This window comes from Eptatretus burgeri, unplaced genomic scaffold (genome assembly GCF_056783735.1).
Source record: "Eptatretus burgeri isolate ZD-2024b unplaced genomic scaffold, Ebu_testis_v1 Ebu_testis_scaffold_138, whole genome shotgun sequence".
Lineage (NCBI taxonomy): Eukaryota > Metazoa > Chordata > Myxini > Myxiniformes > Myxinidae > Eptatretus > Eptatretus burgeri.
The window spans coordinates 30,632-47,500 of NW_028222088.1; the positions used below are offsets into that span (position 1 = coordinate 30,632).

A 16,869-nucleotide genomic window follows, 5' to 3' on the forward strand; every position below is an offset into this window, starting at 1 on the left:
ACTTTAATTGATGTTCTTCCAGGTATACTAAAAGCCCTTCCACTGAAGGAAATTGAAGAACTCATATTATTTACCATAATTTTTTTATCCAATAGTTGTTATATTTATCTTTGTTCAATTTTACATCCTTGACATATTTCTCAGTATCTTTAACAAATGAAGAGATTGATTGAAACTTGTCTTTTGTGTCTTGAAACATTGTATTTATTAAGTGAAAAAGTTGGAGGATAAAATGGTTTTAAGCACAGATTCACCTGTAAAATAAACGAAATTTTCATCAAGAAAATTTTAGTTTCAGCAAAGATTTATTATATAAATATGGTGAATACAACATACTGCGATGTTTGTAATCACGAATATAAACATTATAGAAAACACCTCCGAACCAACAAACACACATTTAATCTGTTTCATAAAATATCTCCTCTTGAGTTGGAAAGAAAACATTGTGATATCTGTTCAAAGGATGTTTTGAAGAGAAGTTATAATAGACATCTTCAATCACAAAAACACAAGAAAAATGAGTTTAAAGTAAAGGGAGACTATTATATTGAAAACACTGATGGGGCATTTAAAGGGCATATAAAAATAAGGATTTTTCAATTTGGAGAACCCGGTCCATCATCAATAGCTGAATCAATTGAAATAGTGAAACCCGATGTTGAAAAATTTATTAAAAAGACATTATAAGAAATGAAAACTTTAAAGTTTTATATGGGAGTGAAAATGAATATGAAAAGACAAGATGAAGAACAAACTCCTTATATGAGAACAGATCTTCATTTTATAACATCATTTCAAGATTTTTTGAATAGTGGGGTTTATGAAGAACTATCAAGACAAGAGGAGGATGTTGATAATACAGTGGTAGGAAGTGGATTCAATATTAAAAAAATCATCTTTTTAGATATACACATTCTAAAATCAAACCCTCTTAAAGCTTCTTCTTATATTGAATTACCAAAAGAAATAAAACTAAAGAACGCAGTTGTTAATATTAAGAATAATGATAATAAATGTTTTCTCTGGTCTGTTCTTGCTCACTTTCATCCACCAAAATGTAATTCAGAAAGAGTAAAACAATATATGAAATATGAGAATACCTTGGACATTAAAGATTTTAAATTCCCAATGCCACTAACAGATATTCCTAAATTTGAGAAAAAGAATAATCTTTCTATTAATGTATATGGATTAACGGATACAAACAAAGTTCAAATATTAAAAATTTCAAACAACTATAAAAATGAAGAAACACACATTGATCTTTTATATTTTAGTGTTGGAAAGAATTCACATTACACATACATCAATAATTTATCAAGATTAATCTCTTCTCAGGTATTCAGAACAGCAAACAAAATATATCCTTGTAAGCGATGTCTTAATTCATTTCATACAAAAGAACGATTAGAACAACATTCAAAATATTGTAGTAATCATAAATCAGCTGTAATTACAATGCCAAAACCTGGTGAAAAGATTTCTTTTGAAGATTATAATAAATCTATCATGCACCCATTTGTGATATACGCTGATTTTGAGTGTATCCTTAAAAAGATAAATACTGCTTCTCCTAATCCAAAAGAATCATATACAAATAAATATCATAAACATATTCCTTGTGGTTTCTGTTATTATATCAAATCATCTGTTGGAGAAAAGTATAACAAACTTGAACATTATCGTGGAAAAAAGCTTCACAAGAGTTTGTAAAACGATTAGAAAAGGATTGTATAAGACTCACTAAATTAATGAAAGAAACAAATGAACCGATGAAATTAACCAAAGAAGAAAAATTAGAATTTAGAAAGAACAATATCTGTCATATTTGTGAGGGGGAAATTAAGGAGTCTAAAGTTAGGGATCATTGTCATCTTACTGGTAAATATAGAGGCCCCGCTCATTCCTGTTGTAATCTTAATTATAAATTACCTTCTTTTATTCCAGTCTTTCTCCACAATAGCGCCAACTATGATACACATCTATTTATAAATGAACTTTCAAAAACACCAGGGAATATTTCTGCCATAACAAACACAAGTCAAAAGTATATTTCATTTACAAAAATGATATTCACAAAACCTATAACTCGTATTCGGTTTCTTGATTCTTACAAGTTTATGGGAACACCACTAGCCTACCTCGCATCAAATCTAAGCTCCACAGACTCTTTTCCAAATCTTAATTCATTCTTTCCAAAAGAGGAAATTCTCACTAAAGAGGAAATTCAGATTAAAGAGAGAATTCAAAGTAAAGAGGAAACTCTAATTAATGAAGAAATTCTAACTGAAGATGAAATTCTAATTATAAAGAAAATTCGAACAATGAATGAAATTCTAACTAAAGAGGAAATTCTGATTAAATATGAAATTCTGATTAAAGAAGGAATTCTTACGAGAGAGGAAATTCAAACAAGGAATGAAATTCAAAGTAAAGAGAAAATTCTTACAAGGGAATTTATCCTTATGATTATATGGATTCATTTATGAGATTTAAAGAAACACAACTTCCATCAAAAGAAAGTTTCTATAATAACCTTTATGAAGAAGAGATAAGTGATAAGGAATATAAACACGCACAAGAAATATGGAAAATATTTAAGATAAAGAACCTTGGAGAATATCATGATTTATATCTAAAAACAGATGTTTTATTGTTAGCTGATGTGTTTGAAGCTTTTAGATCACTCTGTCATAATAAAAATTGTTATGGATTAGACCCTGCCCACTATTTCACAGCTCCTGGTTTAGCTTGGAGTGCAATGTTGAAAATGACAAAACAAGATATAGATTTAATCAGTGATGTTGATATGCTTTTGATGATTGAGAAGTCCAAGAGAGGTGGAATATCACAAGTATGTTCAAAAAGATATGCTAAAGCAAATAATAAATATCTTCCAAATTATGATAGTGAAAAACATAGTAATTATTTGATGTATTTTGATGCTAATAATTTGTATGGATGGGCAATGTCTCAATCTCTGCCTTATGGTAAATTAGAGTGGGTGGAAGAAAAGGATTATGAAAAGGCTTTGATGAATATTGTTATTTCTTCTCAAGAGGAATTGAATGACGAAGAAGAAGGTTATTATTTTGAAGTTGATTTGAGGTACCCGAGTGATCTTCATAATAAGCATAAAGATCTTCCTTTTGCATGTGAGAAAGAAACCCCAAAGAAAGAATGGTTAAGTGATTATAATAAAAGTTTTAATATTAAAGGTAAATCAACAGAAAAGTTATTAACAACATTCTATGATAAAGAGGGATATGTTTTGCATCAGAGAAGCTTAAAACAGTTTTTGAGAGAAGGATTGAGAGTAGCTAAAATTCATAGAGTTTTAAAATTTAAACAAAGTCCTTGGGTGAAAAAGTATATTCAATTCAATACAGGTATGAGAGCAAATACAAAAGTAAAATTTGAAGGGGACTTTTATAAATTAATGAATAATGCTGTATTTGGAAAGACTATGGAAAATGTTAGAAACAGGCAAAACATTAGATTCGCAACATCTTGGAAAGAAGCTTCGAGATTGATAAATAAACCAAGTTTTGAGAGAGAAGAGGTTTTTTCAGAGAACTTTTCTGCAATTCATATGAAAAAGGAAAGTATTGTAATGGATAAACCAATTTATATTGGAACAGCAGTTCTTGATTTATCAAAGATATTGATGTATGATTATTTGTATAATGACTTAAAGAAAGAGTATGGTGAAAATGTTTCATTGTTGTATATGGACACTGATAGTTTTATCCTAGATATAAAAACTGATGATGTTTATGAAGATATGAAGAAAAATATTGGAGTATATGATACAAGTAATTTCAGCAAGAAGAGTGAGTTATTTTCCAAAAAGAATGAAAAGGTTATTGGTAAGTTTAAGGATGAGTTGGGTGGAAAAGTAATGAGTGAGTTTATTGGATTGAGAGCAAAGGCATATGCTTGTAAGTATGGTGATCAGATTGATAAGAGGTTAAAGGGAATAAAGAAATATGTAATAAAGAAATCAATAACTTTTAGAAATTATTATAATTGTTTGATGAATAAGAAAGAAGAATATAGGAAAATGAATACAATAAGAAGTTATAAACATAACATATATAGTGAAGAAGTAAATAAAAAGACATTAGGAGCCTTTGATGATAAGAGATTTATTTTAGATAATGGAATAGATTGTGTTCCATATGGATATTGTATGATAGAGTGAATAGAATAGATTGTGTTTTAACGATGGGAAGATGGGTTAGGGTTTTTTAAGGGCTACCGCCGCGTTTTTTCGCAATATATAAATGGTTAAACCAAGTATTAATCAAACTAAAGAGTGGAGAAAATCTCAGTCTTGGTATATAAATGGAAAACATAATGAATGTGAAAAATATCAAATAAGTATTATTGAAAAAATAACTAAAACAAAGGTAAATAAAACAAATAAGCGAATCAATTTAAAAACTAGTAAGTTAGAGGATGTAAAGAAAAAAATGAATATCCTTGAATGGACTGAAAACTTTGATGGTTATCAATTGAACAATGAAAAAACAATTTACTATAATCTCAAAATGATATGTGGCTCAGGAGGTGGTCAAACAAGAGCATTAAGAGAAGTTTATCATTTCGTTATGGCACAAAAGGGGTATCTTAAAAAATATAAAGATTCAAATGTTTTGTTTGTCAATATTTTAGATGGGGATTATTGTGCAAAGAAAATTAAACTATTGAAGGAATTTGAGAATGAACAAATCTTTATAGGTTCAATGAGTGAGCTGATCAACCTCCAGGTTAAAAGGGGAGACAAATAAATATACCTTGGGATAGCCTGGTTATATATATACAAAGCCTGGTGTTGGCTTAGTGGTTAGGGTGGCGGCTTGGGATCCCAGTGTCCCGAGTTCGAATCCCGCTCAGCTGCTGAATTAACACCAGGGGGTTGACTCAGCCTGTCATCCATCTGAGGTCGGCGAAATGAGTACCAATATACTGGGCCGGTGTATACCCCGGTTAGAATAGGTGTACCATATCCCTGTGTTGTAAGAGGCGTCCAGGAAGGGCATCCGGCCATAAAACATTGCCTCACAAAGCCAAACCCCTGCACAGCAGGGAAAAACGGATAAAAAGGGGGTTTATTTTTAGGGAAAAAAAAGGGAATCGCTGAAAATCCCCCATTCATTTACATGGGGAAAAGTGAGCTCGAACCAGTATATTCACCCTACTGACGTCATAATGTCTCAAGCTTGACATATCTAGAAAGCACTCATCGAGGTGTTCAATTTGAGGTACTACACGATATGGTTCCTAAAACTTGAAAATTTGACCTTGGGGTCAAATATGTTTGACCTCAGGCGCTAACCATGAAGGTCAAGGCCAATCGCCACCAAAAACTAATCAGCTGAGCGCCAGACCATATACTACATTCCCATAAAGTTTGGAGACGATTCCATTAAAATTACTCAAAAAATAAGGGTTTCGTCGACTCCCTTGATTTGCGACAAAGTGACCTTGACCTTTGACCTTCAAAATTTTATGTGCTGAAAGGGACCGCTATAGGCCTCTGATATGCGAAGTTACAAAAATTTCCAATGATAACTGTGCTCTGCAGAATTTTTTATACGTGATTACAGACAAACAAAAAAATAAAAATAAAAAACATACAAGCTGACTTACATATCTTGCAAAAACTTCGTTTTGGCAAGATAATAAATAAATATAACAGCAGCAAAACAATAAAACCAGATTGATGAAGAAACCATCAGGTAAAACAGCACATGAGGAAAGTATTTATGGCTCTTTTGTTGAGATGAAACACGAGATCAGTGAATTAACAATCACAGCAGCAAATGATGAAACGATGCACCACAAAGTATGATCAATTTAATGGTTTTTAAAGACTAATAAGAGATGGCCCATGAGGATTGGGTGGTGGGGAGTGGTCAATTTCAATAAGGGTGAATCTCATGAAGGTTTAAAGTCTGCAGGTGTGTGTGTGTGTGTGTGTGTGTGTGTGTGTGTGTGTGTGTGTGTGTGTGTGTGTGTGTGTGTGTGTGTGTGTGTGTGTGTGTGTGTGTGTGTGTGTGTGCGTGCGCACGTGCATGAGTTCTGTTGTGATATCCTGTGGACGCTTTCAAACCCCATTTTATTTGTCTGGTTTTCATTGTAAAAATCACAACCCATGGATTCATTTGACAGGTTGTGATTTTAACAAAGACATGGCAATCTGTATTGTCCTGTTTTTCCTCATTATTCCAGGGAACTCCATAAAACGATGACATATTTACAAAGGGCAATTTAACAGGTTTAACGTGTCTAAATATAATCTTGTAGAAATCAAATATGAACAAGAAATATAACTGAGAGTTTGAGGAGGTATTTGTGATGAACAGCAAGTTCAATGTTGACCATCGTTTTGCCTTTATACTTCCTCCAAAGGATCGAAGTGCTGTTTACTATTCGACAACATGAGTCCTCGTCAATTCATTTCAGCCTCATGAGAGTTTGTGATTTTCGTGGAAAGAATCAAATCTTCAAAATTCCCTTTCGAAAATAATCCCACATATTTAATCTGGATTCTGGGCCATGACATTCCACAATTGTGTCTGGAAACTTGAGAATTATGCGATCTTCAAAATTTTCATTGAGAAAGTCAAGGACGGGGCTCACAGTCTGGGGATATACACCAATCCATATGGACCCTTCCTCGTGTGTCACTGTTCAAGTCCATATTCCCACAATGACGTAAGAAGTCATTTGAAGCATGGCATGACGTCGGGCAGAATCAGCTATTCCTTCGATGGGCGAAGTTGTCCGATTATACAATTCTTTGTTTCATTTTTCAAACATCTCCCTTCACCTCCATCTCATTACATGTAATTTCCCCATAATGATGATGGAAAGCTCACAAGTGATGATCCAAGCAAGCTGTTTGTCAGTGTACCTCAAAGACGATTTGGAACCCGAGATGAGAAGGGCCTGTGAGAGGCCTGTAGTTTGGGAACAGACATGTTTAATGAAGTCAAGCGTTTGGGATTTGTAACATGTCTCAGGTTGAACAGGGAAATTAAATTTGACAATCACCCTCGAGCCAGACAACCCCAAAATCATTTCCTTTACCTTCACCAAACTGCTTCCCGCAAATCTCAAAAACAAATCTCTTTTTCTTAACCACAATTTTGAAATTCAGGATTCTATAAGAATGAGGTGTTTATAGGAACAATATGTGTAAAAATTGTATATTTGTTGATTCATTGAGGGATGTTTCGATACATGTTTTGCTTGTATCACACCGAATATAAATACAATATTAAAATCTCTTGTAACATTTCATCTTTTTACAATTACATTTTCATCATTCTTACTTTCCCTTCCTGTTCTGTTTTGATAAAGTGTCCAACTTCCCCGGTCTCTTCAATCTCATTCTCCCCTTCAGGGCTTCAAGGCAGCTGTTTATCACCATCTCAGATCAACCCCCATTAACCTCCTCCCTCCAAACCAATCTCTTTCTATTCCAATTTTTCCTTCCTGAGAGTTTGTGGTTGTGTCCATCTTGCTCACCCTCTGTGTCCTCTCCAAGACATCATTCTTCCCTTCATCCCTTATTTTACCAAGTCTCCCTCCATTTCATCCCTCGGCCCTGCTGTTCGTGTGTTTCCCCCTCCCTTCCTTCTGTTATGACCTGACCCATGAAATGTTTTCGCTCCACCACGAGCCTCGAAACTCTCTACAAAAAAAATGCTTTGAAATTTTGCTTCAAAATGAAAAAAAATACCCACCACCACCACGACTACTACGACGATGACTACTACTACTACAGCTCCAATTATAATTGGATAATAATTATTATAATTACCCCATTTTTGTGGAATCAGCTGGGGAATGTTTTAAAAGTCCTCCAACTGACTGACAATGCCTGACATTTAAATTTCGGTGAGTTGTGCAGGAATTTTGAAATTGTTCAGGGTGCTGGAGATGACTTGTCCATTATTCATCAAAGACAATGTGGAATCTTTAGCATCAACAACTAATTGTAGTGGATGGGATGCCCAGTTTAACATCAAGGGAGGGACAGTGCACTCATTGATGAATCACTCTGCTTGTGAAACACAAGGATGATAGTTTATCTCAGGGTCGAGATCAGGGGCTAAACAGCTTGGAGGGGAAGTGTGTATACTTCTGGAGTATCCACCCAACCCTTGCTTCGAATTTAAAGATGCATATAGAAATTTGACTGACTGCAAACTGATTAATAATAGCCCTTGTCTCCGGTTCAAAGTGACACAAAACCACTTGACCACCCTTCTCCATGTCCTCCTGTCAGTTGACCATTCTTCTTCCAATTCCACGACTCCTAAATCTCTCGCCACCACATCCTTCCATCCGGTTACATCCCTCCTCTTCTTCTTCCTGGCAGTTCCGTCACCATGACTCGCCTCACCGCGTCCTCACTCTCTCCTCACCAGATGACCAAACCACTTTAATTAATGATGACTAACCAGTAACCACCCTAACCCCTCCCATAATTAGTGATAAAAGATTTCGAGTTTTGTGTCTCAGCTCCACACAAAATTGTACAAGATTCCAAGCTTCGTGGGATTTCCTTAACCCGACGAACGCCTTCTGGGATGCTGTTAATTTTATTTCGTTTCATGATTTTGTCTCTATTTGTGGGATCATATTTCAACAGGTTCAGGGTACATTCCCATGGGTGGGAATTGCAGCCTCCAACGAGCGGACATTTTTCTTATTTTCTGTGAATTTTCATTCATACAGAAACTGATGAAGGAGAAAAATGAGGATGAGCTCAGATGCTCTCTCATACATGTCGTTATATAGATGTTATTTGTGTGGTTAACGATTATGATTTTGATAGGTTTCTTCACAAGGTTTATCCAGATCGCCTGATTACAAACAGTCGTGGTAATGATTGTACAGTTGCTGCATTTCTGGATGTGTTGGTTAGAGTTGGACAGAATGGTTTTGGTACAAGTGTATATCATAAAGTTGATAATTTCTGTTTCCGTGTCGTCTTGTACACCTTTCCAGGTGTCAATGTACCAATTAAAATGTGTTACAATGTCTTTTCATCTCAGCGACTTGGTTTTTAAAGAATTTGTTCAGTAAAGGATAATTTTGTGGAACGTGCTGAGAAGGTTTTTCCATCATGTTAAACAAAGGATATTTGTCTGATTGTTTGATCAGGTCTTGTGAGAATGGCTTTGGACTCCATCATCACCTTTTAAGTGTCGTTCGTTTTCATGGAAACAAGTTCCTATTGCATTTGATGTTATCATAATTAATTCATTATTTTAGTGAGGTAAATTCTTCAATTAATATAATTAATTGTGTATGTGTGTGTTTGTGTGTGTGTGTGTGTGTGTGTGTGTGTGTGTGTGTGTGTGTGTGTGTGTGTGTGTGTGTGTGTGTGTGTGTGTGTGTGTGTGTGTGTGTGTGTGTGTGTGTGTGTGTGTGTGTGTGTGCGTGTGTATATATAAAGTGTTAAAGAATAAAGGTGTTATATTTAGATTTCAATAAATACAACCAATAAATATTATTTATAAACTACGTTATACATATGCATTAAAATCATTCATAATAGTTTGAATACTTGGTTGAGATTATGTGTTTATGGTTCGATGGAGGTGCTGTGTTATGGATATGTCCACAAGGTAAAGTGTTTATCGCTTAATATTATCATATGAAGTGATGTGTGATTGAAGTTATTCATTCGCAGTAATACTTTAAATAAAACTAATCATGAAACAAGAAGAAGACGTTGTGCAGAGCACGATACTTGCAAAATCCATAAAACAAGTTTGACCTAAAAAAAAGTAATTGATGGTTGGAATCAATGACCAAATATGGAACTCCTCTTCAAATTTCAAGTCAATCGGATGAAAATTGACAATTTCAGAAATCCGGCCTATATTGTCCTTTTGTCCGATGTTGACCTCAAAAATAATTGGCTCGTTGAATTCCGTGACCGGAAATATAAATCATCTTCAAATTTAAGTCAATCGGATAAAAATTGAGGATTTTAGAAATCTCACCTAAGTTGTTGACCTTTGGCCTATGTTCACCCTTTGACCTCAAAGCAATCGGGTTCTTGTTTATGACAGCTCTCCCATGTGGCGAAGTTTTGTTAAGATCGGTTTGAAATTGTGACCTGTGGGCAATAAACAGACAAACAAACAGACAAACAGACAGAATAACAAAATTGACTGACCAATATACATGAAAAATCTTCGATTTTGCAAGTAATAAGTTTGAATCAGGACATTGCATTTCTGTGTTTACTTACTGTCTGGACACAACTTTGAGGTGGACCTGTGACCGGGGTTGTGGACCCGCCGATCGGAAAGGTGCTGGGCTGAAAGGATCGAAACCTCGATGATAAACGGTGCCCAGGTGATGATTCGGGCAGTTGGGAAATCAGTCAATTTGATAATTTAAGGTTATATCTTCCAATTAAATAGCTTTTGTAAGTACCGCACTTACCAGAACATAATATATCTGTGCTTGTGTGTTTATATGTGTTTGTATGTATATGTATGTGTGTGTGGATGTGTAGGGTGTGTGTGTGTGTGTGTGTGTGTGTGTGTGTGTGTGTGTGTGTGTGTGTGTGTGTGTGCGTGTGTGTGTGTGTGTGCGTGTTTGTGTGTGTGTGAGAGAGAGAGAGAGAGAGAGAGAGAGAGAGAGAGAGAGAGAGAGAGAGAGAGAGAGAGAGAGAGAGAGAGAGAGAGAGAGAGAGAGAGAGAGAGAGAGAGAGAGAGAGAGAGAGAGAGAGAGAGAGAGAGAGAGAGAGAGAGAGAGAGAGAGAGAGAGAGAGAGAGAGAGAGAGAGAGAGAGAGAGAGAGAGAGAGAGAGAGACGCAGAGAGAGAGAGAGAGAGAGAGAGAGAGAGAGAGAGAGAGAGAGAGAGAGAGAGAGAGAGAGAGAGAGAGAGAGAGAGAGAGAGAGAGAGAGACAGTGAGTGAGTCTGCACACAACAACAACCATTCCTTTCATGCCGTGAGGCACATGAGGCTGTCGAGGCAGTTTCCTTTGGCTGAGGGGTCGCCACTCCGAGGCATGTTACTTGAATGGCTTATTACCCCCAATAAGTTTGCACTCATTTTCCGACCTCAGAAGGATGACAGGCTGACTATATCAACACATATGATATGATAGTTGTGAAACCAACAATCAAACTCACCGGTGCCCCCTTGTCTCCAGGAGGTCCTGCAGGCCCCGCTGTTTCCGGTCGACCTCGAAGGCCAATTATTCCCACAGGACCGGCTGGGCCTCTCTCGCCCGGTGAGCCCTGATGACGGAAGATCAACGGTTAAAATAATTTGTGGAATATGGACATCACATGATTAACTCGGTTTCCTTTGTAACAAAAAAATTCCAAAGAAGCCATGCCATGAATCCAAACTCTCGAGCTAAATAAACATTTATGACAATGACAACAAACCCACTGTACTTACCAAACATGCCACAATGACTTTGTTTAGTCAGCCCCAGGTGGAGCCACCATTAAATGACATTTTCAAATTGCAAGCAAAATCAACAAATGGAAGAGGAGAATGTGAAGATAAATAAAAACAAACAATTTCCATTGAGGATCTGAAAGAAGCAAAGAGCGGCCTGCTGTTCACAACGAGGGATGACAGTCAGTTTAGTGGGTATGTGTTTGGGATGAATGGGGGAAAAGCGACACATCTCAACAACTCTCGGTTTAAAAAAAAAGTTCATCCGAATCCTTACAAAAAAAAAAAAAAAAACAACTTCAAACTATAGGATTGAAAAATCCATGAACACGACTGTCGGACAGGGAGCGGTTTCATTATGACAAAGAGTAATGGCTTTGAGTTTGGAGTTCAAACTTTTACCAAACTTCATGAAGAACACGTACACACTGCATTGAGTGCACTTTTCACATAAATACCAAGGATATACTACACATGTACCTACAAACACCTTCTGCACACCAGACGTGGGCGCACAAAGAATGCGTGCATCATACGTGGGAAACCCACATACACACCAAGTGTCTACTCAAGAAACTTCGGAATATATTTACAAACTACGTTTGGTATACTGTATAACGTCGATAAAACACAATGGAGTGACATGTCAACAAACTGTTTACAAGGAATGTGTTCACAGTGTTGGTGCTTACAGCTAGACCTGGTGCACCTGGAGGACCCTGGTCACCTTTCAGCCCCGGAATACCCTAAATTGGGAGAGAAGGAATTGACAAACCGACAATCCCTGCACCGTTTCATAACAAGATAAATAAACATACCAAGAGGCGAGAGTCATGAAACCGCGAAGACTGCTCAGGCCTCATCATGTGAAGAACTCGTTACATCTCGAATGGAGATTGTTTAAAATTCCTCGAGACAACAAAACAAACTCCTTTGATGGACAAGTCTCATCAGTGTGTGAAAAAGATCCCTCAAAATGAATTTCACATCGATGTGTCTTCTCTTCTGGCTTTGCTTCGTGGGCGAAGATCAAGAAGGATGGGATCCACGTCGGCTGCAGGCTCGCTGGTGGCTGGTGAGTCCGATACGGGACAGACAAATCCGACCACAGCGGCTGCAGACAAAGGTTTGGTCAGGAATGGTTGCCGAGGCATCCCGGTTCTTTCTCCTTCTTCTTATCTCTTCAAGGCTGGCTCTGCGGCAGCACTCGAAGGAGGAGACTGCCTGGCAGACTGAGCGTCTCCATTCATCTTGATCGGCAGCGAGGGTTGACCACTGGCGGTGGTCAATTTGGCAGACGCTGAGGGACTTCTTCAGGGAGTCTTTGCAGCGTTTCTTTGGAGCGCCTACGTCACGGTGGCCAGAGGGCAGCTCTCCATACAGCACGACCTTGGGCAGGCGGTGATCCTCCATTCTGGAAACGCGCCCTGCCCAGCATTGCTGAGTTTTCAGCAACATGACCTCCATGCTATAAACCTCCGCTCGTTCAAGAACTACAATGTTGGTGACGAAGTCACTCCAGTGAATGTTGAGGATGGAGCGAAGACAGCGCTGGTGGAAACGCTCGAGGAGTCGTAGGTGACGACGGTAGGTAACCCATGACTCGGCACCGTACAGGAGTGTGGTCAGTCCGGATTACATGGTACACGTTGATCTTTGTGCCCTTCTTCAGATGCCGATTGTTCCACACTCGCTTGTCGAGTCTTCCAAATGCACTGCTTGCTTTCGCCAGTCTGTTGTCGATTTCCTTGTCGATCTTGGCATCTGAAGATATGGTGCACCCCAGGTAGCAGAACTGGTGGACTGTCTTCAGCTCCGACTGGCCAATGGAGATGTGAGGAGGGTGGTACTCTTCCTGGAGTGAGGGTTGATGCAAGACTTGTGTGTTCTTCAGGCTGACTTCAAGTCCGAAGAGCTGCGCAGCCTCTGCGAAGCAGGATGTTAAACGCTGCAGGGCTGTCTCAGTGTGAGCAACAAGGGCAGCATCATCGGTAAACAAAAGCTCTCGGATCAGTTGCTCCATGGTCTTCGTGTGGGTCTGAAGTCGCCTCAGGTTGAACAAGCTGCCGTCAGTGTGATATCGGATGTAGACGCCGTCTTCATCATCAAGATCTTCTGTGGCCTGCTGCTGAAGAAGATGGAGAAAAGGGTAGGTGCAAGAACACAGCCCTGCTTGACACCGTTGATGATAGGGAAAGGCTCTAAAAGGTCGTTGCTGTCTCTGAGTGATATGTCACACTCCTTTGTGAACGTTGGTGAAGTCAGAGAGCGTGCGGGGGGGGGGAGGGGCGGACTCTTTACAGTGCGGCTTGGTGACGTCAGAGAGCGCGCGGAGGGGGGGGGCTGTGAGGGTGAGTGCGGGGCGGGGCTGCTCGGGAAAGAGGAAGGTGGTGGTAGACCGGTGGATCATACACAACGCTATATGTCATAGTCCGGTTGCTTAGCGCCAATTTTTTGCAAGATCATGACAAACTGGATTAAAGCGCCACATTTTGCACACTTACTATACAGGTCCCATAGGAACATTCTAGAGGGGGGGGGGTGCCCGGTCTGGGGTGCCGAGGTCAAAGGTCACATGTTGTAATACTGTATTAATACCACATATAACATAGGTTTTTGTTAATCTGGAAGGTTTTCACATTGCTGCAGTAGTGCAGCAGTTGTTAAATGTAGGATGAGAATCAGTCAAGCATGTTTTTATTCTTGTTACGTTCCCACGCCCCCCAAAAATGTCACTTTTCTCTCCAAAATGGTCAAATTTTCCCCAAAGGTCAATGTTTTTTGCCATGAGGCCAAATTTGCCCCGAGTAGATCCGATCGCAGGTTTATAATTGAGGAGGAATTAACAAGTTTGCCTCACCCTGGCTTTTTATTTTTCCACTCTGTCTGTAATTGCTTAAACATAATATATGTGCTTGTCTTGGTCTCTTTTCAGGAAGACGAATATCGATCCCAAGCAGAATGGATTGGGAAAAGTGCATAATATGTGGTTTGAAAGATGGTGATTTAAAGTGTCCTGCTGAAAGGTCAGATGGAGAAGGACCAGCTTCATATGATGATTTCCTGCAGAATGTGGAGGGATTTTATGAACTCCAAGCACTTCCAGTTGAGTTAGCCTACAGCGGATGTGACACTGCTGCTGAACTTCTTGAAAATTGTGCAAAATGGCATAAAGCATGTAAACTGAAGTTTGCTTGCTCAAAGCTTGAAAGAGCAAGAGATAGACAAAAGCGAAAAAGTACTGAACAGGATGAAAGAAAGTCTAAACGCCAAACAAATGAGTCATCTTCAACTATGAAAGACTGCATCTTCTGGAGAAAAACTCAAGGCAAGTTGCACAACTGTTCTACTTTAGGACTGGAAATGACACTCAGAGATATGGCCACAGCATTGAAAGACAAAGACTTGCGAGCAAGAATTGCAGGAGGTGATTTAGTAGCTATTGAAGCTAAGTATCACAATAAATGTCTAACAGCTTTCAAGAATCGCTATAAAAGTATGGAAAGAGAAAAGCAGGAAGACAATACCACATCCACTATTGATCAGAAAATGATGCAGGTCCGAGTGTTTGCAGAGCTGGTTTCTAATATAGAAAGCAGAATTGAAGACGGAACTCGCATATTCAAACTTTCCGAGATCCATACATTGTTCATGTAACTCACTTGACAAGGACGAGGCATGCCCATCAGATCAGCGCACTTTCCCTTGCCAAACTGCAGCAGGATGCATGCCTCGAGAAGCTCGGTCCTCATGATGAAGCAGCCTTCAATGACTGGAAGAAAGAAATGTGTGCAAAGAATCCCACCTTTGAGTACTGGGACATAATTCTGCGATTAGAAATCCTGGTCCTCATCTTTGTTCGTTCTCATGGTGAGAGAAACTTCTCACTCTTCATTGCTGTACTTGAGACATTGACCCCTGGCTCTTTGCCTTGGACCACCCAAATTACGCTCGCTGGATTCCTGTGTATATCAGGGACATGAAATCCCTATAGTACAGCTGATAATCTCTCATATCATAAGAATTGTGCAAATTATGACGAAAGCATGAAATTTCTACCAGTGTTAGTACATGCCATTAGCTTCATTTTCAGATCGGGAGGTAAGGCAGATTTGACCTCTGAGGACCGTGAGAGGTCAATGACCTCAATGTATCAAAATATTGATGTTTGGTGTCATTGGTTAATGGTAAACATGTTTATCATGTACAAACCAGGCATTTGTGTTCCAATAAAAATGTCTACATATTCCACACAGTGTTGGTAGTTTTTTTCAGATGTCGAGCTTTGACCTCTGAGGACAGTGAGAGGTCAATTACCTCAACATTTCAAATATTGATGCCAATGAATGAAATATTGATGACAAACACCAAGATGTCCTGGCAGAATTCAAGTCTGGGAAGTTTGTGGTACACAAGACCAGCAACAAGTTCTCTGCCATGGCAATTGACCAATGTCATGAACAGAACAACGCTGTGGTCAAAGGGTCTGGTGGAGCTATTGGACTGGCAGGAAACCCTGGGGCACTCAGACGCTGGATGGTGGCAGGGCCAGAAATAGCCAGGATCACTGCAGAGTTTGAAGAGCAGGCGACAAGAGGACATGGCGGTGCTCACGACACTGGGCATCTTCACAATGACCAGAAACCTGGAGTGCAAGCAGCCTTTATGAAGGATGTCAGAGCACTCATAGCAGTGTTTGAAGAGATGGGGAATCCCTTCCTCGAGAACACTCAAGATCTACTGGTCCTTGACACGAGAGACATCATGGACACCCCCAGTGGCAGAAACGGTGAGGAAGATTGAGTCCCTTGGTGAGGAGCAGTACACAAAGTTTGTTGAAGAAAGACTGGAACTGTGCACGAAGCCAGTTAGAGAAAGAAGAGAGTGGCTCCCTCTATCGTCATGCCTAATTACTGGAAGGACTTCCTTTGTGTGGATCAAAACAAGACTGAGCTCTTTGGTTTCCTGTCACGAGAGGCCATTCGTCTTCCAATAGCAGATGGCAAGGAAATGTATGCAACATGTGGAACTGAGGTCCTGTGCTCTCCTGCCGAGTCCGACTTGACCAGCCTCGCCCCATGTTCACACGAGGACGCGGACACTCGCCTGCTTCTACATGTGGCAGATGCTGTGCAGAAGGGGATCAGGAAGGTGGCAATATGCACTGTGGATACTGATGTCGTGGTGCTGGCTGTGGCTTCATTCAACAACATCAATCCTGACGAGCTGTGGATAGCTCTTGGTGCTGGATCCAGCTTCTGGTACATAGCTGTTCACCAACTGGCTGCCGCCATGAACCCAAGACAATGTGCTACCCTCCCCATCTTCCATGCCCTCACAGGGTGCGACACTGTGTCTTCTTTCGCTGGCAGAGGGAAGAAGACTGCCTGGGAGATTTGGAAAGTGTTCCCACA

General features: G+C 39.2%; 1 protein-coding gene across 4 annotated transcripts in view; it reads right to left on the reverse strand.

Moving 5' to 3' along the window:
• Positions 1 to 282: 282 nt before the first annotated feature.
• LOC147007482 (uncharacterized) overlaps positions 283 to 16,869 on the reverse strand; it is a 24,976-nt gene continuing 8,389 nt past the window's right edge. Inside the window, exons 2-5 of one of the 4 annotated variants that reach the window (XM_085867056.1) lie at positions 12,274 to 13,580; positions 11,179 to 11,286; positions 10,035 to 10,150; positions 283 to 1,651 (exon numbers count right to left, since the gene is read on the reverse strand). In XM_085867056.1, the coding sequence (XP_085723182.1) occupies positions 12,969 to 13,580 (612 nt within the window). In that variant the 3' untranslated portion in view covers positions 283 to 1,651; positions 10,035 to 10,150; positions 11,179 to 11,286; positions 12,274 to 12,968. Of the gene's footprint in view, positions 1,652 to 5,647; positions 10,151 to 11,178; positions 11,287 to 12,273; positions 13,581 to 16,869 lie in introns of those variants that run through there. The other 3 variants (XM_085867055.1, XM_085867054.1, XM_085867053.1) reach the window with 3 other exon arrangements.